Source organism: Salvelinus namaycush, chromosome 34 (genome assembly GCF_016432855.1).
Source record: "Salvelinus namaycush isolate Seneca chromosome 34, SaNama_1.0, whole genome shotgun sequence".
NCBI classification, from domain to species: Eukaryota; Metazoa; Chordata; class Actinopteri; order Salmoniformes; family Salmonidae; genus Salvelinus; species Salvelinus namaycush.
This window is the reverse complement of record NC_052340.1, coordinates 28885840-28910310: the sequence shown is the minus strand read 5'-3', so window position 1 is coordinate 28910310 and position 24471 is coordinate 28885840. Positions and strand designations below refer to the sequence as shown.

The following is a 24471-nucleotide window of genomic DNA, read 5'->3' as shown; positions in this document are numbered from 1 at the left end:
GGAGAGGGTGTGTCTTTTGACATTTTTTGGAAGCCCTTGACTGCAAGTTTCTCTTTCCCAACTTCATCTTATCATAAGGATGTTTTTGTTTGACCCACGCGAACGTGACCAAAGACATGACAAACAGGAACCAACTTTTTCCTGCGATTCATTTATACGGTGGATACATACAAATGCATGTGATATTTGATGCTCTCTTTCACTGATTGATTGTACAATCTACACAATTATGATTTCAGTTTGTGAGTGTGTGTTATGGGGTTTGGAACACGTTTATTTCAACATAAAGAACAACTTTTTTAAACAATGGCAAAACTGCCATATTGATCTAGCCTTGCTGTTGGAAAACCATATACTGTAAGTGTCCGACTGTCGGGTGTGCTAGATGCACCTCCTTCGATTACACTCGACTTTCGTCTAGTTGTTGCTTTGCAGCACGAGCTGCCCAAGTGAGGTTGCAAGTTGTGGTTTGAAGCATAGAAGAAAACAAATGATCTATGTAAAAACCAATCATTATTCACATAACATTACTGGAAGTGCCTGCCCCAATGTGTAGCAACTCAATATTAGGAAGGTGTTCCTGATGTTTGGTATGCTATTGCAATATATCTGATTGGTAATCTGTTAACTTTCCCCTGAGCTACATCATATTATTTTTTTTACCATCATTAAAGTCAAAGATGGTTTGAAAATTATGTGGTGAAGTCTTCGTCTCTTCCTCTTTGGTGAAGTGAATGGAGCTAGAGGACGACAGTAAATATATGTCAAATATAGGGGTTGCTGTTGAGACTATAGTAGTAGACCATTGCAAACTGTCCAGGTATACAGTGCATTTGGAAAATATTTCAGAGCCCTTCACTTGTTCCACATTTTGTTACCTTACAGCCTTATTCTAAAATTGATTTAATAAAAATACCCCATAATGACAAAGCAAAACAGGTTTTTAGAAATGTTTGCAAATGTACAGCACCAGTCAAAAGTTTGGACACCTACTCATTCAAGGGTTTTTCTTTATTTTTACTATTTTCTACACATACGGAATCATGTAGTAACCCAAAAAGTGTTAAACAAATCAAAATAGATTCTTCAAAGTAGCCACCCTTTGCCTTGATGACAGCTTTGCACACTCTTGGCATTCTCTCAACCAGCTTCACCTGGAATGCTTTCCCAACAGTCTTGAAGGAGTTCCCAGTACTTCTTGGCTGCTTTTCCTTCACTCTGCGGTCCAACTCATCCTAAACCATCTCAATTGGGTTGAGGTCGGTTGATTGTTGAGGCCAGGTCATCTGATGCAGCACTCCATCAATGTCCTTCTTGGTCAAATAGCCCTTACACAGACTGGAGGTGTGTTGGGTCATTGTCCAGTTGAAAAACAAATGATAGTCCCACTAAATTCAAACCAGATGGGATGGCGTATCACTGCAGAATGCTGTGGTAGCCATGCTGGTTAAGTGTGCCTTGAATTCTAAATAAATCATTGACAGTGTCAGCAGCAAAGCACCATCACACTTCCTCCTCCATGCTTCACGGTGGGAACCACAGTTGCGGAGATCATCCATTCACCTACTCTGCATCTCATAAAGACACGTCGGTTGGAACCAAAAATCTCACATTTGGACTCATCAGACCAAAGGACAGATTGGTGTCCTTTAGTAGTGATTTATTTGCAGCAATTCCACCATGAAGGCCTGATTCACACAGTCTCCGTTGATGTGTCTGTTACTTGAACTCTGTCAAGCATTTATTTGGGCTGCAATTTCTGAGGCTGGTAACTCTAATGAACTTATCCTCTGCAGCAGAGGTAACTCTGGGTCTTCCTTTCCTGTGGCGGTCCTCATGAGAGCCAGTTTCATCATGGCGCTTGATGGTTTTCCGGATTGATTGGCCTTCATTGACTGGCCTTCATGGACTGTCATTTCTCTTTGCTAATTTGAGCTGTTCTTGCCATAATATGGACTTGGTCTTTTACCAAATAGGGTTATCTTTTCTATACCACCCCTACCTTGTCACAACACAACTGATTGCCTAAAACGCATTAAGAAGGAAAGAAATTCTACAAATTAATTTTTAACAAGACACACATGTTAATTGAAATGCATTCCAGATGACTACCTAATAAAGCTGGTTGAGAGAATGCCAAGAGTGTGCAGATTTGTCATCAATGCAAAGGTTGGCTACTTTGAAGAATCTCAAATATAAAATATATTTAGATTTACTTGACACTTTCGGTTACTACATGATTTCATATGTGTTATTTCATATTTTTGATGTCTTCACTATTATTCTACAGTGAAGAAAATAGTAAAACGAAAGAAAAACCCTTGAAGGAGTAGGTGTGTCCAAACTTTTGACTGGTACTGTACATAAAAAAACAAAAACAGAAATACCTTATTTACATAACTTTTCAGATACTTTGCAATGAGACTTGAAATTGAGCTCAGGTGCATCCTGTTTCCATTTATCATCCTTGAGATGTTTCTACAACTTTATTGTAGCCCACCTGTGGTAACTTTTGATTGAACATGATTTGGAAAGGCACATACCTTTCTATATAAGGTCCCACTGTTGACAGTGCATGTCAGAGCAAAAACCAAGCCATGAGATAGGAATTGTGCGTAGAGGTCTGAGACAGGATTCTGTCGAGGCACAGATCTGGGGAAGGGTACAAAAAAATGTCTGCAGCATTGAAGGTCCAAGAACCCAATGGTCACTCTGACAGGTTCGGAGTTCCTCTGTGGAGATGGGGGAACCTTCCAGAAGGAAAACCATCACTGCAGCACTCCACCAATCAGGCCTTTATGGTAGAGTGGCCAGACTGAAGCCACCCCAGTAAAAGGCACATGACAGCCTGCTTGGAGTTTGCCAAAAGGCACCTAAAGGACTCTCAGACCGTGAAACAAGATTCTCTGGACTGATGAAACCAAGATTGAACTCTTTGGCCTGAATGCCAAGCATCACGTCTGAAGAAAACCAGGCACCGCTCATCACCTGGCCAATACCATCCCTACGGTGAAGCATGGTGGTGGCAGCATCATGCTGTGGGGATGTTTTTCAGCGGCAGGGACTGGGAGACTAGTCAGGATCGAGGGAAAGATGAACGGAGCAAAGTACAGAGAGATCCTTGATGAAAACCTGCTCCAGGACACTCATCTTCCAACAGGACAATGACCCTAAGCACACTGCCAAGACAACGCGGGAGTGGCTTTGGGACAAGTTTTTAAATGTCCTTGAGTTGCCCAGCCAGAGGCCGGACTTAAACCCGATCGAACATCTCTGGAGAGACCTGAAAATAGCTGTGCAGCGACGCTCCCCATCCAACCTGACAGAGCTTGGATCTGCAGAGAGGAATGGGAGAAAGTCAAATACAGGTGTGCCAAGCTTGTAGCGTTATACCCAAGAAGACTCAAGGCTTTTAGAATAAATCCGTAACGTAATAAAATGTGGAAAAATTTAAGGGCTCTGAAATACATTCCGAATGCACTGTATATCCAGACTGTTTGCAATGGTCTGCTACTGTAGTCTCAACAGCAACCCCTATATTTAAGGACATATATTTACCGTCGTCCTCTAGAAAGCATAGAGTTAGAGGACTTATCTTTGTTTCTGTGCCATTATGGTGTCTGTGACAGCATTGGTAGCCCCATTGAGGTTATCTTAATTTTATCGTATTTGTTTTACCCCCCAATTACAAACTTGTCTCATCGCTGCAACTCCCCAACGGGCTCGGGAAAGGTGAAGGTTGAGTCATGCGTCCTCCAACATCTGCTTAATAACACCCATCTGCTTAACCGGAGGAGGAAACACCGATCAGCTGACGACCGAAGTCAGCCTGTCCAGCACAAGGAGTCGCTAGAGCGCAATGAGCCAAGTAAAGCCTGGGATCGAACCCGGGTCTGTAGTGATGCCTCAAGCACTGAAATGCAGTGCCTTAGACTGCTGCGCCACTCGGGAGGCCTTTTCTAAAGTATTTAATCCAATCTCTTCAACTGCACAAGTCTAATACCGCCACTGGGTTTTGCTAGGTGTTGTTCTTATCCCAAGGACTTCATTCAGAACAAATAGGCACTATAGATACCGGTAGGTACTTTAGATCTCCCTAAATGTTGTCCCAGGAGGCATCTAATGGGACTATGGCATCACTGACACGCCATCCATCCCACTTTTGACACAAATGTATTGAATTGGGACTCAAACTCGGGTCCCTGCTACTGTCCTCCCCACAAAGTTTCAAGGTGTTAAACACCTAAAGTCACTACTGCTAATACATGGAGCATTCCACCGGTCACATATATACCATAGTTTCCGGGGTTCAATCTCACAAGTCCTACTTTCTTTCCAGGACACATGTTTGACGGCCTCAGGTACTATGCCTCTTCTGACCTCAGTATTGCGAAGAGTGGAGGAGAGTAAATGTGGTAAGTGAATTGTCTGGATATTACGTACCCAGAATAATGTAATAAATCTAACCTACCAGTAGGTGGGGGAAAAGATACTGAAACAACGCAATAGTGTAAAGCTGCCGCCATCTTTCAAAAACGGAGTTATAGCAAAGATTTTTTATAACTAAATCAAGATAGATCACAGTCTGTCATTTTAAATGGAAACAAATGAGTCATAGTGGGAAGAACAAGCAAGGAGGTGGGCAGAAGCAAGCACGAGCTAGCGAGATCCTTTTGTCACGTTCTAGCCGGCATTTGCATATTTCCGTTAGGGAACGCCCACTCTGAAGTGCGCGTGTGCAATAACTAAATTCGCCTTTGCACTCCGTCTCAACAAAGCAAAGGGTAAAGTCTACAAAACTTAGTCCATTCTGTTCATGACATATTGTAGTTTTGGGAACAGAAAAATGTATTGAGATAAAATGCTTAATCGATGAAAAATTTTGCAGAATTTCGGCCAAAATCAATCTCGTTCCATCTTCCTCTGCCGGCCACTGAGATTCCTCTCACTACCATAATTGGTCGTGAGTGAAAACGCCAAGCGAATGCTTCACATTTATACATCTGGTGAAATATCTGTCTCATTGTTCTATCTGGGATTATAGGGTGACAAGAAAGTGGGAGATTAACCTATACACTACCCATAGCTCAACATGATTTTCCTGATTTTAAAAATGGAGACTGAGGCAGAAACTGGGGCATGGACTGGCAAACTGTTCCATGATGAAGGGGCTCTGAACAGGACAAGACCCTGCCCTCCAGCTGTGCTTTTAGATATTCTCAGGATGATTTAGGTCAAAGTGTGGTGATTAAAGCGTGCATGTTTGTTTATATTGTTTGAGCATGTCCTTGAGTACTGACTGTTAAGTGGGAGCCTATAAATGTAGGTTATGCAGCTTGCAAATCCCATTTATGAGAATTAGTATAAATCATGTTTTTTAAAGACTGATATTTTAGAATGCGCTCAATGTTGTTATATTAGTTATTTTTATATCCACAAATAAAATATTTTGCATAAGTCTAGGGAAATGTACTGATTTGTGTGTCTGCTTTGGAGAACATGTTGATCTCAATATAAAATAATGTCTGCCGCTGATTTGTTAGTCAAATTGTAAGGACCGACGCTGGCGATGAGAAGCAGGTACAGGGAGTTGAACATTTAATGAGCGGACATGGAACAGCGTCAGAACAGGGGGAACAAAACGACATGACGACAATATGCTGAAGCGGGGAGCAGAGCTGGTGAACAAACAGATATAGGGGAGGTAATGATGGCAGGTGATTGAGTCCAGGTGAGTCCAAATGATCGCTGATGCGCGTGACGAGGGAAGCAGATGTGCGTAATGATGGTGGCAGGAGTGCGAAGTGCTGGACAGCCTGGCGCCCTCGAGCACCAGGGAGGGAGAGTGGAGCAGGTGTGACACAAATGAGGTTAGTGATTTTATGCAAACCATTCACACCCATAATCTGCATTTTATATGTAAATCCTTTTGAAGTTTAATTTAGCAAGAAATTCCATCCTTTTTCTTTTCACAGGTGTCTGTTTTAATAACTTTGAATTCACCCACACCTTTTAAATGCATACACAATGAATTCTCTCTGAATTTAACACTCCCCCAAATTATTGTTAAGACTGCCCCTTTAAAGTTCCTTAGCTGATGATACTCTTCATATTGTAAATGTTAATATTTACTTTATGTACATTGCACAAATGATGGATGTTTTTCTTCACATTTATCTAGGAAGCTCAAGCTATAGATAGCCAATAGTCTACCGTGGCCTTACAATTTTTGTATCTCAAAAGTATAGCATACTATCCTACTATAAAACATTCAGTGGCCGATGCTTCTGCTCATGCTAGTACTCCACGCATCAGGAGAGAGTGCTCTGAAATGTATTAGTGATGAATGGATCAATGTCCCAGACTCCCAGAGCTTGCGGCCGAGATAGCCTTCTCTTCTGAGAACCTTTAAATGATAAAAAGTTGAGCAGTAAAGATATGGACTGTAGTCAGACGTCAGCAAAGCTTGTCCACATACAGATATGGAGTCACACCTCAGCAAATATTTTCCACATACAGCCTGCTCTTAATGAGCATCCACCATTTCCCCACTTTCCATAAAAATTCACTTTCAGTGTGGCACTGACTGACTTGTCTAATAAATGAAATGGGCGACAGGGGAGCTTCTGATTTTCCAGTGTGATAGATTTTGTCATAATTTGGCCGCGTTTTATATCTAATTTCCTCTCCTGTGAATTCTCTTAAGAAAGCGAGCTTCTAAAAACAGACTCGGACGGAAATGACCTGCTGCTTTAAATAGACCTGCCTTCCACAGAGAGAGACAGAGAGAAGACAGGGGAATGGTGAAACTCTGCCATTGCACCCCATTAACTCTGAAAGTAATGCTGGTAGAAGTCTTCATAGCAATGCACATATTTTACTTTGTAGTATATAGGATTTTATAATGCCATATCTTGTTTATTGATATACCGGTCTGCGATCGGCAAGTAGCCTAGCGGTTAACAAGAGCATTCGAATCCCCTGGCTGACTAGGTGAAAAATATGCCAATGTGTCCTAGAGCAAGGCACTTAACCCTCATTGCTCCTGTAAGTCGCTCAATGTAAGTGCTAAATGACGTAAATGTAAATGGTTCTTAATTTGACCAGTTTTGTTGCAGGAGTATAAAAATATGAGAATTTCTAATGGGAAATTTGTTTTGATAGGCTACAGGAAGCTATAGTTTGGGTGTAGCCTACGTCTGCATTTCAGATACACTTGTATGTCATAGTGGAGACCAATATCTTTTCTGTGTAACTAAAGCTACAGTTGAAGTCAGAAGTTTACATACACCTTAGCCAAATACATTTAAACTCATTATTTCACAATTCCTGACATTTAATCCTAGGAAAAATTCCCTGTCTTAGTTCAGTTAGGATCACCACTTTATTTTAAGAATGTGAAATGTCAGAATAACAGTAGAGAGAATGATTTATTTCAGCTTTTATTTCTTTCATCACATTCCCAGCGGGTCAGAATTTTACATACACTCAATTAGTATTTGGTAGCATTGCCTTGAAATTGTTTAACTTGGGTCAAACGTTTCAGGTAGCCTTCCACAAGCTTCCCACAATATGTTGGGTGAATTTTGGCCCATTCCTCCTGACAGAGCTGGTGTAACTGAGTCAGGTTTGTAGGCCTCCTTGCTCGCACACGCTTTTTCAGTTCTGCCCACAAATCTTCTGTAGGATTGAGGTCAGGGCTTTGTGATGGCCACTCCAATACCTTGACTTTGTTGTCCTTAAGCCATTTTGCCACAACTTTGGAAGTATGCTTGGGGTCATTGTCCATTTGGAAGACCCATTTGCGACCAAGCTTTACTTCCTGACTGATGTCTTCAGAAGTTGCTTCAATATATCCACATAATTTTCCTTCCATGATGTCATCTATTTTGTGAAGTGTACCATTCCCTCCTGCAGCAAAGCACCCCCACAACATGACGCTGACACCCCCGTGCTTCACGGTTGGGATGGTGTACTTCGGCTTGCATGCCTCCCCCTTTTTCCTCCAACATAACGATGGTCATTATGGCCAAACAGTTCTATTTTTGTTTCATCAGACCAGAGGACATTTCTCCAAAAAGTACAATCTTTGTCCCCATGTCACGCCCTGACCTTAGAGATCCTTTTTATGTCTCTATTTTGGTTTGGTCAGGGCGTGAGTTGGGGTTGGCATTCTATGTTTTGTGTTCTATGTTTTCTATTTCTGTGTGTTTGGCCGGGTGTGGTTCTCAATCAGAGGCAGCTGTCTATCGTTGTCTCTGATTGAGGACCATACTTAGGTATCCTTTTCCCACCTGTGTTTTGTGGGTAGTTGTTTTCTGTTTTGTGTCTGCACCAGACAGAACTGTTTCGGTTTCATTCGTTCTCTTCGTTGTTTTTGTTGTTCAGTTTTATGAATAAATCATGAACACTTACCACGCTGCGCTTTGGTCCACTTCTTCATGCAACGATGGCTATTACACCCCATGTGCAGTTGCAAACCGTAGTCTGGCTTTTTTATGGCGGTTTTGGAGCAGTGGCTTCTTCCTTGCTGAGCGGCCTTTCAGGTTATGTCGATATAGGACTCGTTATACTGTGGATATAGATACTTTTGTACCTGTTTCCTCCAGCATCTTCACAAGGTCCTTTGCTGGTGTTCTGGGATTGATTTGCACTTTTCGCACCACAGTACGTTCATCTCTAGGAGACAGAACGCGTCTCCTTCCTGAGCGGTATGGCGGCTGCGTGGTCCCATGGTGTTTGTACTTGCGTACTATTGTTTGTACAGATGAACGTGGTACCTTCAGGTGTTTGGAAATTGCTCCCAAGGATGAACCAGACTTGTAGAGGTCTACATTTTTTTTTTTTTTTAGGTCTTGGCTGATTTCTTTTGATTTTCCCATAATGTCAAGCAAAGAGGCACTGAGTTTGAAGGTAGGCCTTGAAATACATCCACAGGTACACCTCCAATTGACTCAAATTATGTCAATTAGCTTATCAGAAACTTCTAAAGCCATGACATCATTTTCTGGAATTTTCCAAGCTGTTTAAAGGCACAGTTAACTTAGTGTATGTAAACTTCTAACCCACTGGAATTGTGATACAGTGAATTATAAATGAAATAATCTGTCTGTAAACAATTGTTGGAAAAATGACTTGTGTCATGCACAAAGTAGATGTCCTAACCGACTTGCCAAAACTATAGTTTGTAAACAAGAAATTTGTGGAGTGGTTGAAAAACGAGTTTTAATGACTCCAACCTAAGTGTATGTAAACTTACGACTTCAACTGTATATAAAACGATGGTTGTTGATGTGTATTGCGGCATTTCAGATACATTTTTGTACATTTGAATGTCGCAGTAGTAGGACCTACAGTAGTGGGACATTTAGTCTGTCTGGTGCTTTCGCATTTGAGCGAGTGAGAGAATTTATGTAAATCAAGAGGCTCATTTGAATTTCGGCACAGAAATTCTTAGCAACAACTGAGTGATCAAATTAAGATACGGCATCTGTACAGGTCCTTTTTTTAGAAAGTACAGTATATCAATTTTCACAATTGTAACTTTTTGGCACAGCTGTGTGTGGTAAGTCTAAATGAGAGCAGCATTACCTAATGCCGAAAGACAGCATTAATATAACAAAGTTGATTTATTGATTTATTGGAGTGGTCAACAATGAGACATATTTGTGTCTCCTTTTGCCATCCTTTCCAATATTTCATTTTTATCATGATATGAGTGCTGCTGACCATCTGTTTTCTGCTCCAATTACAAAAAATCCCAGGCACATTCCCCCCAGCATTCCTGTGCTGTGAACCCCAACCCCTCCGCTCCTGTGCCTCCTGCAGCACTGTCTGTCCATGTTGAAAACTAATTGGGTGGTTGCTCCCCATTAGAGTCCTCATAGCTGGGTCATTCAGCTCTGCTGTAGAGGACAGAGGACATCCCCACAGTAAAAATATAGCTGGAGACTGATTTTCAATAATTATGTAATACTTTTCTCATGTGAGTTCAGGTTTAGAAAATCAAAGAATTCTATATCTTAATTGGGCCCAGCCAGACATAGAGGCCCTGTATTGAGGTGAGACATACTGAACGACTGAGCTTCATTTGCAATAGGCCTATTGACACTCTAGCCACGTAAACAAACCTAAATCTATAATTGCTAACTCTCCGGGTTGCTATGTTCTCGGTTTTTAGATTATTTTCCCGGTGTCCATAAAATGAAGTTAATGAATAATCTGGGTGGAACAACCTTGTAGGGTATTTTTCTGTCAGAGGGATTATCCAGTCTTGAGAGGGAGCCTATAGTAAGTCTACACCCACCCGAGAGAGAGAGACTACTCCCCAGACACAGAGAGAGACTACTCCCCAGACACAGAGAGACTATAGCAAGCCTACTCCCCAGATACAGAGAGGGACTATAGTAAGCCTACTCCCCAGACACAGAGAGAGAGAGAGACTATAGTAAACCTACTCCCCAGACACACAGAGAGAGAGACTATAGTAAACCTACTCCCCAGACACACAGAGAGAAAGACTATAGTAAACCTACTCCCCATACACAGAGAGAGAGAGACTATAGTAAACCTACTCCCCAGACACAGAGAGAGAGAGACTATAGTAAACCTACTCCCCAGACACAGAGAAAAAGAGAGACTATAGATAACCTACTCCCCAGACACAGAGAAAAAGAGAGACAGACCATAGTAAACCTTCTCCCCAGACACACAGAGAGAGAGAGACTATAGTAAACCTACTCCCCAGACACAGAGAGAGAGACTATAGTAAACCTACTCCCCAGACACAGAGAGAGAGAGAGAGAGAGAGACTATAGTAAGCCTACTCCCCAGACACAGAGAGAGAGACTATAGTAAGCCTACTCCCCAGACACAGAGAGAGAGAGACTATAGTAAACACCTAATTCCCCAGACACAGAGAGAGAGAGACTATAGTAAGCCTACTCCCCAGACACAGAGAGAGAGAGACTATAGTAAGCCTACTCCCCAGACACAGAGAGAGAGAGACTATAGTAAACCTACTCCCCAGACAGAGAGAGAGAGACTATAGTAAGCCTACTCCCCAGACACAGAGAGAGACTATAGTAAGCCTTGTCCCCAGACACAGAGAGAGAGACTATAGTAAGCCTACCCCCCAGACACACAGAGAGAGAGACTATAGTAAGCCTACTTCCCAGACACACAGAGAGAGACTATAGTAAACCTACTCCCCAGACACACAGAGAGAGACTATAGTAAACCTACTCCCCAGACACAGAGAGAGAGAGAGAGACTATAGTAAACCTACTCCCCAGACACAGAGAGAGAGAGAGAGAGAGAGAGACTATAGTAAACCTACTCCCCAGACACACAGAGAGAGAGAGAGACTATAGTAAACCTCCTCCACAGAGAGAGAGAGAGAGACTATAGTAAACCTACTCCCCAGACACAGAGAGAGAGAGAGAGAGACTATAGGAAACCTACTCCCCAGACACAGAGAGAGAGAGAGACTATAGTACGCCTACTCCCCAGACACAGAGAGAGAGAGAGAGAGACTATAGTAAACCTCCTCCACAGAGAGAGAGAGAGAGACAATAGGAAACCTACTCCCCAGACACAGAGAGAGAGAGAGACTATAGGAAACCTACTCCCCAGACACAGAGAGAGAGACTATAGTAAACCTACTCCCCAGACACAGAGAGAGAGAGAGACTATATGAAACCTACTCCCCAGACACAGAGAGAGAGAGAGACTATAGTAAACCTACTCCCCAGACACACAGAGAGAAGAGAGAGAGACTATAGTAAACCTACACCCGAGACACAGAGAGAGAGAGAGAGGGAGAGAGAGAGAGACTATAGTAAACCTACACCTGAGACACAGAGAGAGAGGTACTATAGTAAACCTACTCCCCAGACACAGAGAGAGAGAGAGAGACTATAGGAAGCCTACTCCCCAGACACATATAGAGAGAGAGATACTATAGTAAACCTACTCCACAGAGAGAGAGAGACTATAGTAAACACTATAGTAAACCTACTCCCCAGACACAGAGAGAGAGAGACTATAGTAAACCTTCTCCCCAGACAGAGAGAGACTATAGTAAGCCTACTCCCCAGACAGAGAGAGAGAGAGACTATAGTAAGCCTACTCCCCAGACAGAGAGAGAGAGAGACTATAGTAAGCCTACTCCCCAGACACAGAGAGAGAGAGACTATAGTAAACCTACTCCCCAGACACACAGAGAGAGAGAGAGAGACTATAGTAAACCTACTCCCCAGACACAGAGAGAGAGACTATAGTAAACCTACTCCCCAGACACAGAGGGACACTATAGTAAACCTACTCCCCAGACACAGAGAGAGAGAGAGACAATAGTAAACCTACTCCCCAGACACAGAGAGAGACTATAATAAACCTACTCCCCAAACACAGAGAGAGAGAGACTATAGTAAACCTTCTCCCCAGACACAGAGAGAGAGAGAGAGACTATAGTAAGCCTACTCCCCAGACACATATAGAGAGAGAGATACTATAGTAAACCTACTCCACAGAGAGAGAGAGACTATAGTAAACACTATAGTAAACCTACTCCCCAGACACAGAGAGAGAGACTATAGTAAACCTACTCCCCAGACACAGAGAGAGAGACTATAGTAAACCTACTCCCCAGACACAGAGAGAGAGACTATAGTAAACCTACTCCCCAGACACAGAGAGAGAGGTACTATACTAAACCTTCTCCCCAGACACAGAGAGAGAGAGAGAGACTATAGTAAACCTACTCCCCAGACACACAGAGAGAGACTATAGTAAACCTACTCCCCAGACACACAGAGAGAGACTATAGTAAACCTACTCCCCAGACACAGAGAGAGAGAGAGAGAGAGGTACTATACTAAACCTTCTCCCCAGACACAGAGAGAGAGATACTATAGTAAACCTACTCCACAGAGAGAGAGAGACTATAGTAAACACTATAGTAAACCTACTCCCCAGACACAGAGAAAAAGAGAGACAGACCATAGTAAACCTACTCCCCAGACACACACAGAGAGAGAGAGAGACTATAGTAAACCTACTCCCCAGACAGAGAGAGAGAGACTATAGTAAACCTACTCCCCAGACACAGAGAAAAAGAGAGACAGACCATAGTATACCTACTCCCCAGACACACAGAGAGAGAGAGAGAGAGAGACTATAGTAAACCTACTCCCCAGACACAGAGAGAGAGAGACTATAGTAAACCTACTCCCCAGACACACAGAGAGAAGAGAGAGACTATAGTAAACCTACACCCGAGACACAGAGAGAGAGAGACTATAGTAAACATTCTCCCCAGACCGAGAGAGAGAGAGACTATAGTAAACCTACTCCCCAGACAGAGAGAGAGAGAGAGACTATAGTAAACCTACTTCCCAGACATAGAGAGAGAGAGAGACTATAGTAAACCTACTCCCCAGACACAGAGAGAGAGAGACAATAGTAAACACCTACTCCCCAGACACAGAGAGAGAAAGAGACAATAGTAAACCTACTCCCCAGACACAGAGAGAGAAAGAGACTATAGTAAACCTACTCCCCAGACACCGAGAGAGAGGCTATAGTAAACCTACTCCCCAGACACAGAGAGAGAGACTATAGTAAACCTACTCCCCAGACACACAGAGAGAAGAGAGAGACTATAGTAAACCTACACCCGAGACACAGAGAGAGAGAGAGAGAGAGAGACTATAGTAAACCTACTCCCCAGACACAGAGAGAGAGAGAGAGAGAGAGAGAGAGAGAGAGACTATAGTAAGCCTACTCCCCAGACACATATAGAGAGAGAGATACTATAGTAAACCTACTCCACAGAGAGAGAGACTATAGTAAACACTATAGTAAACCTACTCCCCAGACACAGAGAAAAAGAGAGACAGACCATAGTAAACCTACTCCCCAGACACACAGAGAGAGAGAGAGAGAGAGAGAGACTATAGTAAACCTACTCCCCAGACACACAGAGAGAGAGACTATAGTAAACCTACTCCCCAGACACAGAGAGAGGGAGACTATAGTAAACCTACTCCCCAGACACAGAGAGAGGGAGACTATAGTAAGCCTACTCCCCAGACACAGAGAGGGAGACAATAGTAAACACCTACTCCCCAGACACAGAGAGAGAGAGAGAGACAATAGTAAACACCTACTCCCCATACACAGAGAGAGAGAGACTATAGTAAACCTACTCCCCAGACACAGAGAGAGAGAGACAATAGTAAACACCTACTCCCCATACACAGAGAGAGAGAGACTATAGTAAACCTACTCCCCAGACACAGAGAGAGAGAGACAATAGTAAACACCTACTCCCCATACACAGAGAGAGAGAGACTATAGTAAACCTACTCCCCAGACACAGAGAGAGAGAGACAATAGTAAACACCTACTCCCCATACACAGAGAGAGAGAGACTATAGTAAACCTACTCCCTAGACACACAGAGAGAAGATAGAGACTATAGTAAACCTACACCCGAGACACAGAGAGAGAGGTACTATAGTAAACCTACTCCCCAGACACAGAGAGAGAGAGAGAGACTATAGTAAGCCTACTCCCCAGACACATATAGAGAGAGAGATACTATAGTAAACCTACTCCACAGAGAGAAGAGAGAGACCATAGTAAACCTACTCCCCAGACACACAGAGAGAGAGAGAGACTATAGTAAACCTACTCCCCAGACACAGAGAGAGAGAGACTATAGTAAACCTACTCCCCAGACAGACAGAGAGAGAGAGACTATAGTAAACCTACTCCCCAGACACAGAGAGAGAGAGACAATAGTAAACACCTACTCCCCAGACACAGAGAGAGAGACTATAGTACGCCTACTCCCCAGACACAGAGAGAGAGAGACAATAGTAAACCTACTCCCCAGACACAGAGAGAGAGAGACTATAGTAAACCTACTCCCCAGACACAAAGAGAGAGACTATAGTAAACCTACTCCCCAGACACAGAGAGAGAGACTATAGTAAACCTACTCCCCAGACACAGAGAGAGAGGTACTATAGTAAACCTACTCCCCAGACACAGAGAGAGAGAGAGAGACTATAGTAAGCCTACTCCCCAGACACATATATAGAGAGAGATACTATAGTAAACCTACTCCACAGACACAGAGAGAGAGAGAGAGAGACTATAGTAAACACTATAGTAAACCTACTCCCCAGACACAGAGAAAAAGAGAGACTATAGATAACCTACTCCCCAGACACAGAGTAAAAGAGAGACAGACCATAGTAAACCTACTCCCCAGACACAGAGAGAGAGAGACTATAGTAAACCTACTCCCCAGACACAGAGAGAGAGAGACTATAGTAAACCTACTCCCCAGACACACAGAGAGAGAGACTGTAGTAAGCCTACTCCCCAGACACACAGAGAGAGAGAGAGAGACTATAGTAAGCCTACTCCCCAGACACAGAGAGAGAGACTATAGTAAGTCTACTCCCCAGACACAGAGAGAGAGAGAGAGAGAGACTATAGTAAACCTACTCCCCAGACACCGAGAGAGAGAGAGAGACTATAGTAAACCTATTCCCCAGACACAGAGAGAGAGAGACTATAGTAAACCTACTCCCCAGACACAGAGAGAGAGAGAGAGACTATAGTAAACACCTACTCCCCAGACACAGAGAGAGAGAGACTATAGTAAACCTACTCCCCAGACACAGAGAGAGAGATACTATAATAAACCTACTCCCCAGACACAGAGAGAGAGAGAGACTATAGTAAACCTACTCCCCAGACACAGAGAGAGACAATAGTAAACACCTACTCCCCAGACACAGAGAGAGAGAGACTATAGTAAACCTACTCCCCAGACACAGAGAGAGAGACTATAGTAAACCTACTCCCCATACACAGAGAGAGAGAGACTATAGTAAACCTACTCCCCAGACACAGAGAGAGAGAGAGAGAGAGAGAGACTATAGTAAGCCTACTCCCCAGACACATATATAGAGAGAGATACTATAGTAAACCTACTCCCCAGACACAGAGAGAGACAATAGTAAACACCTACTCCCCAGACACAGAGAGAGAGAGACTATAGTAAACCTACTCCCATGACACAGAGAGAGAGACTATAGTAAACCTACTCCCCATACACAGAGAGAGAGAGACTATAGTAAACCTACTCCCCAGACACACAGAGAGAGAGGTACTATAGTAAACCTACTCCCCAGACACAGAGAGAGAGACTATAGTAAACCTTCTCCCCAGACAGAGAGAGAGAGAGAGAGACTATAGTAAGCCTACTCCCCAGACACAGAGAGAGAGAGACTATAGTAAGCCTACTCCCCAGACACACAGAGAGAGAGACTGTAGTAAGCCTACTCCCCAGACACAGAGAGAGAGAGACTATAGTAAGCCTACTCCCCAGACACAGAGAGAGCGAGACTATAGTAAGTCTACTCCCCAGACACCGAGAGAGAGAGAGACTATAGTAAACACCTACTCCCCAGACACAGAGAGAGAGAGACTATAGTAAACCTACTCCCCAGACACAGAGAGAGAGAGAGACTATAGTAAACACCTACTCCCCAGACACAGAGAGAGAGACTATAGTAAACCTACTCCCCAGACACAGAGAGAGAGATACTATAATAAACCTACTCCCCAGACACCGAGAGAGAGAGAGACTATAGTAAACCTACTCCCCAGACACAGAGAGAGAGAGACAATAGTAAACACCTACTCCCCAGACACAGAGAGAGACTATAGTAAACCTACTCCAGACACATATAGAGAGAGAGATACTATAGTTAACCTACTCCCCAGACACAGAGAAAAAGAGAGACTATAGATAACCTACTCCCCAGACACAGAGAGAGAGACTATAGTAAACCTACTCCCCAGACACAGAGAGAGAGAGACTATAGTAAGCCTACTCCCTAGACACAGAGAGAGAAAGACTATAGTAAACCTACTCCCCAGACACACAGAGAGAAAGACTATAGTAAACCTACTCCCCAGACACAGAGAGAGAGAGACTATAGTAAGCCTACTCCCCAGACACAGGGAGAGAGACTATAGTAAACCTACTCCCCAGACACACAGAGAGAGAGACTGTAGTAAGCCTACTCCCCAGACACAGAGAGAGAGAGACTATAGTAAGCCTACTCCCCAGACTCAGAGAGAGAGAGACTATAGTAAGCCTACTCCCCAGACACACAGAGAGAGAGACTGTAGTAAGCCTACTCCCCAGAAACAGAGAGAGAGAGAGAGACTATAGTAAACCTACTCCCCAGACACACAGAGAGAGACTATAGTACGCCTACTCCCCAGACACAGAGAGAGAGAGAGACAATAGTAAACCTACTCCCCAGACACAGAGAGAGAGAGACTATAGTAAACCTACTCCCCAGACACAGAGAGAGAGACTATAGTAAGCCTACTCCCCAGACACAGGGAGAGAGAGAGACAATAGTAAACTTACTCCTTAGACACAGAGAGAGAGACTATAGTAAGCCTACTCCCCAGACACAGAGAGAGAGAGAGACAATAGTAAACCTACTCCCCAGACACAGAGAGAGAGAGACTATAGTAAGCCTACTCCCCAGACACAGAGAGAGAGACTATAGTAAGCCTACTCCCCAGACACAGGGAGAGAGACTATAGTAAACCTACTCGCCAGACAAAGAGAGAAAGACTATAGTAAACCTACTCCCCAGACACACAGAGAGAGACTATAGTAAGCCTACTCCCCAGACACACAGAGAGAGAGACTATAGTAAGCCTACTCCCCAGACACAGAGAGAGAGAGACTATAGTAAGCCTACTCCCCAGACACAGAGAGAGAGAGACTATAGTAAACCTACTCCCCAGACACAGAGAGAGAGAGACTATAGTAAACCTACTCCCCAGACACTGAGAGAGAGGTACTATAGTAAGCCTACTCCCCAGACACAGGAAGAGAGACTATAGTAAACCTACTCCCCAGACACTGAGAGAGAGAGACTATAGTAAGCCTACTCCCCAGACACAGAGAGAGAGGTACTATAGTAAGCCTACTCCCCAGACACAGGGAGAGAGACTATAGTAAACCTACTCCCCAGACACTGAGAGAGAGAGACTATAGTAAGCCTACTCCCCAGACACAGAGAGAGAGGTACTATAGTAAGCCTACTCCCCAGACACAGGGAGAGAGACTATAGTAAGCCTACTCCCCAGAAACAGAGAGAGACTATAGTTATAGCCATGGGAAGTAGTTTGGGGGTAGGGGTGCTGCGATTTGTATTTATTTATTGATATTGTTTTGTCAGGGGGAGTCATGGACAAATTTGTTTTGTGTGACTGTCATTTTGACGTGTAATACTGTTAGTAAGAGTCTATAATCACAACATGTAGGCTATGAAATAATGAATGCTTTTTTGGGGCGTATGGGCTACTGAATGCCGTTTACATAGCCCTTGCTATATATGAAGAGACGTAAGGAGTTATTGGTTACATCCCATGTCTATCACTGTCCGTAAAAGAGGACGTTCTTGTAGAGAGGATAATGATTGGGTCGCGCTCCTCGCGTAATCTTTATGAGCAACTGGAGCGTGTGTTCTCCATTCGGGTTCAACTGTTACATTCATATTTCACTGCAACCTACAAGTCTAGATCTCCACAATGGCGATAGTTTCTAGTGTCACAGGCTTTGACTTTTGTGGTAATTCCTCGGTTGCTATCTGGATCCAACTGATTGGCTGAACAACATAAAAAACGTCAGACACGTCTTTTGATTGGACATCCTTCCATCACTGACTGGTCGGGGACTCTGGCTGTGCTTGTTTCTTCTTAGGTCCGGGCAGCACCATCCGGCTTGAGGGAGTCAACACTGGCAGCTTGTTTTCTAAATACAAGGGACTTTTCTGAAATTTTTAGTTTTTATTCATATTTTCCTTTAATGGATGTATGTGTGTGCTGCGTAAGGAGATAGTGTGCGGAACAAACTGAACACACTGGATCCAATGGGGAAAATAAGTTGACTGTGCTGTCGGAATAATTTGTTTTTCTCGTTCCAGGAAAAAAAGATAGCTAATTTTACCAACATGATTTGGATTTCTGGAGTCTGGGGTTACGGGAATTGTGACATCTGAGGGAGGACAACGGTCCATATCCCATTTCTACAAGACGGCAACGTTGTATCACACCTCTCGTTCGCGTTCTCGCTTTGATTGGGTATATTTGTTCTCGCAGTCTACTGCTACATAATATGGAAATTGTTGTTATATGCGGAGCATTTGAAGTATCCCATACTGTTCTTGCAACGCCGAATACAAGTGGCTATCAAGCTAACAACTGTAGCTTGACCTAAAAGCCGAATAACTTCTGCAAATTGCATGCAGCAAAGGCTGTGGGAACAACAGCGGTGGTGGACCAGACAATATGGAAAACTTGAGTACATTTGAAAGATGAATGCTGTGCTATTTCCCATGTGATACATATCGGTTTCTCTTTTCATATCAATTAGGGGAAATTGACTGAGTTTCGTCAGTGGAGAGGGGGCCGCCACTTCCAACATGAGGGAGATCTAGGGCCGCGGATAATTTATTTATTGTGGGGGGTGCGGGTTATTTTCTGTCGCATTTTTATTTAACATTTTTTACAAGGTGCACTGCATTTACATATGAATTATTGTTACAGTTTAGTAGCGTATCTGCTGTCAGTGCATGCGGAAATAAATTACATGACAATAAGTAGGTCAGATCCGTGTAATGATGAGGCTGTTAGGTAGAGTGAGGTTGCTCTCAGAATTATAGCTGACATGTTTATTTAATTCAAACCGTTTCAAGAGTTTTTGATTTTGTGCATCGGGTCACAACCAAATTATCAGTTAAACACCATCTGCCCAATCCCATAGCATATCTTCACCTGGGATATTATTTTCGCGTAAAATAAACGGCCAATTTTCACCCATATTTCCCTCCTTTTCCTTTCTTTTTGATTGTTATTGAGTGAATGGCTCTGTGCGGAACAACGGCAGCCAATGCCGCAAAAATGATGGCTGCATACAACGGTGGCGCCTCGGCAGTTGCTGCCCATCACCCGCACCATCACCACCAACTACCGCATCTTCCACCTCCCCATCTCCACCACCATCACCACCCGGGCCAACATCACTTGCAACACCCTGGCTCTGCCGCCGCTGTTCACCCTGTACAACAGCACGCTTCTACAGCAGCAGCGGCTGCCGCTGCCGCGGTAATGTTGAACCCGAGCCAGCAGCAACCATACTTTCCCTCGCCAGCTCCTGGACAAGCCCCCGGTCCGGCAGCGGCAGCGGCACCTGCCCAAGTTCAAGCTGCGGCTGCCAAAGCTCACCACCACCATCAACACTCACACCACTTACAGCCGCAGTTGGACATAGAGCCCGACAGACCTATCGGCTATGGAGCTTTTGGGGTGGTCTGGTAAGTGTTACAAATATGTTTACCTCCCTGCTGGATTAGTCTAAGAATGTGTGATGCCGTGCGTTCTCAATAAACTGGCCGTGTGCACGTGTACTGACCTTGTTTAGTAGGCTACAAAGTTAGATATGAATCAATATGTAGACCTATGTTGTGATTATGTCAGTAACAATTAGTTATTCAACATTTTGGTTTTCCATGAGGTGGAAGCACAGGCCAAAAATCTTCAGAAGTGAGACCTAACTCACCTCCCCTATCTCTGGCAATCCTCAAAACTGAGTTATCTTTATGTACTGTGTAGGAGTTTATGAAGCCTATTTATTTTCTAAAGTTGAGGTGCAAAATGTGAGTGTAAAGGTGGGGGTTTAAATGGATTTTGATACACCGCTCTGCTCCAGGGATCTGTCCTGGGGGTAACATCCACAGACTTAACTGATAAACTGTTTTTAAGATTTGGGATAAGGCTTTCATCTGTTTCTGGGCTCTCAAGGGGCCAGGGATCTCTTCAAGGGGCCAGGGCTCCCAACCTGGCCATGTTCAAGTGCCTTAGTTTTGGAAATAGATTAGTTGGCCTATATTACCACATTGCACTTGTAACGGATGTGAAATGGCTAGCTAGTTAGCGGGTACGCGCTAGTAGCATTTCAATCAGTTACGTCACTTGCTCTGAGACTTAAGTAGTGTTGCCCCTTGCTCTGCAAGGGCCGTGGCCTTTGTGGAGCGATGGGTAACGACGCTTCGTGGGTGTCAGTTGTTGATGTATGCACAGGGTCCCTGGTTCGCGCCCGTGTCGGGGCGAGGGGACGGTTTAAAGTTGTACTGTTACATTGATGCTGTTGACCCGGATCACTGGTTGCTGCGGAAAAGGAGGAGGTTGAAAGGGGGGTGAGTGTAACGGATGTGAAATGGCTAGCTAGTTAGCGGGTACGCGCTAGTAGCATTTCAATCAGTTACGTCACTTGCTCTGAGACTTAAGTAGTGTTGCCCCTTGCTCTGCAAGGGCCGTGGCCTTTGTGGAGCGATGGGTAACGATGCTTCGTGGGTGTCAGTTGTTGATGTGTGCAGAGGGTCCCTGGTTCGCGCCCGGGTCGGGGCGAGGGGACGTACTAAAGTTATACTGTTACACACTCTTCACTTCTTTGAAGTACAGAGCACATGTGAATTCTGGTGGGCCTTGAAGTTGCTACCTGTGCAAAACATTGTTATTACTACTACAGTATTACAGTAGCACTGTTATCACTCAGCAAATGTCACGTGTGTCTCTGAACATGTCAGTGTTCAGTCATCTCTCACCTCAGTCAAACTCTACCCGCCTTTTTCTTTTCTCCCCTCTAAAAACAACCCATACACTTCCTTAAGCTACCCCTTCGGTATTTGCACATTTCAAGGGGCCATATAGGGTGATTCCATGCCAGTGGGAGTGGAAAATAATTTTGGGATCCAAGATTGTTCTGGCAATTCTCACATAAAAATATTTGACATGCTTTTAACGTTTGAATAATGATGAAAGTGGCCATTTTAGGCCCTTTTTAGACCTATACGTGCCTCCGGTAAGACCTTATGACCCGTGAATCATACATGATACAGACAACATCTAGTGTCATTATACTCCTTATAGTGTGCTTTAACATATGGATCATGTCTCGATTCTGAAATACACATTTCCACATCAATTTATTAAACATTACTAATATGAATATCTCAAAACAACCATTTTTGATTTTGTTCATTTTAAAACCTATTGTTTGGAACAGTATACTCTACGAGTACATCACATTTCCAGAGTGGGCTCTGCCAATTCTGAAATTCTGATCAATGAGCACCACCAACACAGTGAATGGGAAATGGATTTAAAGGGAACTCTCTTCTGGTGATTTGCAGAATGTGCAAGGGATGGTTGTAAGGGATGGTTGTGATTGGTTAATGATCTATAATGTCAATTTGTATCTATAAAATGGGTCATATCATTAAAAGTACCAGAGAACCCACTCTGGAAATTGTATGTGTTTTGAAGAGTATATTGTTCCAAATAATGTCTAAAAAATAAGCTAAATCAAAAAGGGGAGTTTTCAGATACTCATATTAATAGTTTTAATGTTGAATAATTGAATGTAAACATGTGTATTTCAGAATCTAGACATAATCCATATGTTAGAGCACACTATAATTATACCAAGATGTTGTCTGTATCATGTATGGTTCACGGATCATACGTTCTTACAGGAGGCATGTACACTGAGTGTACAAAACACCTTCCTAATATTTAGTTGCACCCCGTTTTACCCTCAAAACAGACTCAATTTGTTGGGGCATGGACTCTACAATGTGTCAAGTGTTCCACAGGGATGCTGGCCCATGTTGACTCCAATGCTTCCCACAGTTGTGTCAAGTTGGCTGGATGTCCTTTGGGTGGTGTACCATTCTTGATACATTCTTGAAACTGTTGAGCTTGAAAAACCCAGCAGCATTGTAGTTGTTGAGACACTCAAACCGGTGCACCTGGCTCCTACTACCATACCCTGTCCAAAGGCACTTAAATCTTTTGGCTTGCCCATTCACCCTCTGAATGGCACACATAGACAGTCCAAATTGTCTCAAGGCTTTAAAATCCTTCTTTAACTTGTCTCATCCCCATCATCTACACTGATTGAAGTGGATTTAACTAGTGACATCAGTAAGGGATCATAGCTTTTACCTGGTCAGTCTATGTCATGGAAAGAACAGGCGTTCCTAATGTTTTGTACACTCAGTGTATATGTCTAAAAAGGGCCAATTTCAACATGATTTTAAAAATAAAATGTGTGGTACAAATGTAAAAAGCATTTCAAACATCCTTCCTCCAAATTAAGTTTCTATGTGAGAATTGCCTGAATAATCTGAGATACCGAAAAATATTTTCTTCTGGCATGGAATCGTCCTATAGGTATTTAAGCAATATGTTGTTGGCCACCTAGTCTTCCAATGGCCTTAGAGAACCTTTCACCCTATTGCTTACTCTCATCAGATCTGAAAACAATAAAGTGATAAAGGGACTGGGCATATACAGTATTTCTGGCTCGGTTTATGTTTGGAGTCGCAGGGTGAGGATGTCTGCTTGTTGTATTTTTTTTGCTGCGCACACCATTGGTCAGGGTCACCATCTTCCTCCTTCTCCTTTTCCTGCTCCTCCTGTTCCGTGCATCCCCAGCAACACCAGACCCACCCCGCTACGACTGCCTCTGTAATCTTAGCCTGACCTTTCCTCAAAAGCACTTCCTGTTGCTCATTGTCTGATTTTAATCTGCACCGCTGCTGCCCGCCTGGATATTTATAGCTCTGCACTCACTGAAGGCACAGAGGTTTTCAGGAGCTCGCCACTCCCTCCCAGAGACCCATCCAGCTGAGCTCTCTAGGCCTCTCATTTGAAAAACAAACTTCCACTTAGACTCAGTCCAATGTGGTTTCAGTACTAAATATGAATCTTGAAAATACAGCTTCAGAATGAGGAGGGTGTTTTCAAAGCTTGGTGTGAGGTTTAATTTGAACAGGCAAACGTCAGCAATTTAATGGTTTTCTATTGGTTAAATTCCAATTGTTAATGAATCATTGCACTATGACAGTTTTCTAGCCAGGTGTTCAAGGAATGGTAGTGTTTATTTACGTTTTATTTGTCCTAAAAATCTATAGAAACGCACTATATAGGCTGCATGTGAGCAGACCAACACCAGTGCTGGCCTGGCAGGCACATGATCGGGGATATCCCGAAGCAGTGGTGGCTCCCTTCAACACCATGTTAGAAGTCTGGCTCATGTTGTGGAGTTAGTTAAAGGCATAAGTAACTGCATGGCTATCCATTCCAGACCAGTGCCAAAATACAGGGCAGGAAACCTGCAGAATGGGGCTATTAGTTATCAGTGGACCATCTCTCTCGGAGTGCCCTCCAGTGCAGTAAGTGCTCAGCGACGCGTGCAGCTGTGAAACGTGGAGTAAATTGGCTTTGCCCTGGCATAGAGAGCTTGTGTCATGTGCTCGACTGCATACAGTCCAGATGGAATTTGGCTTCTCA

At 43.5% G+C, this 24471-nt stretch overlaps 1 protein-coding gene across 1 annotated transcript in view; it reads left to right on the top strand.

The window, feature by feature from the left end:
* The first annotated feature begins 18797 nt into the window (after positions 1 to 18797).
* The window catches only part of nlk2 (nemo-like kinase, type 2), an 82175-nt gene continuing 76501 nt past the window's right edge, over positions 18798 to 24471 (top strand). The window contains exon 1 of the mRNA XM_038973382.1: positions 18798 to 20429. Within this exon, the coding sequence (XP_038829310.1) occupies positions 19978 to 20429 (452 nt within the window). The 5' untranslated portion in view covers positions 18798 to 19977. The remainder of the gene's footprint in view (positions 20430 to 24471) is intronic.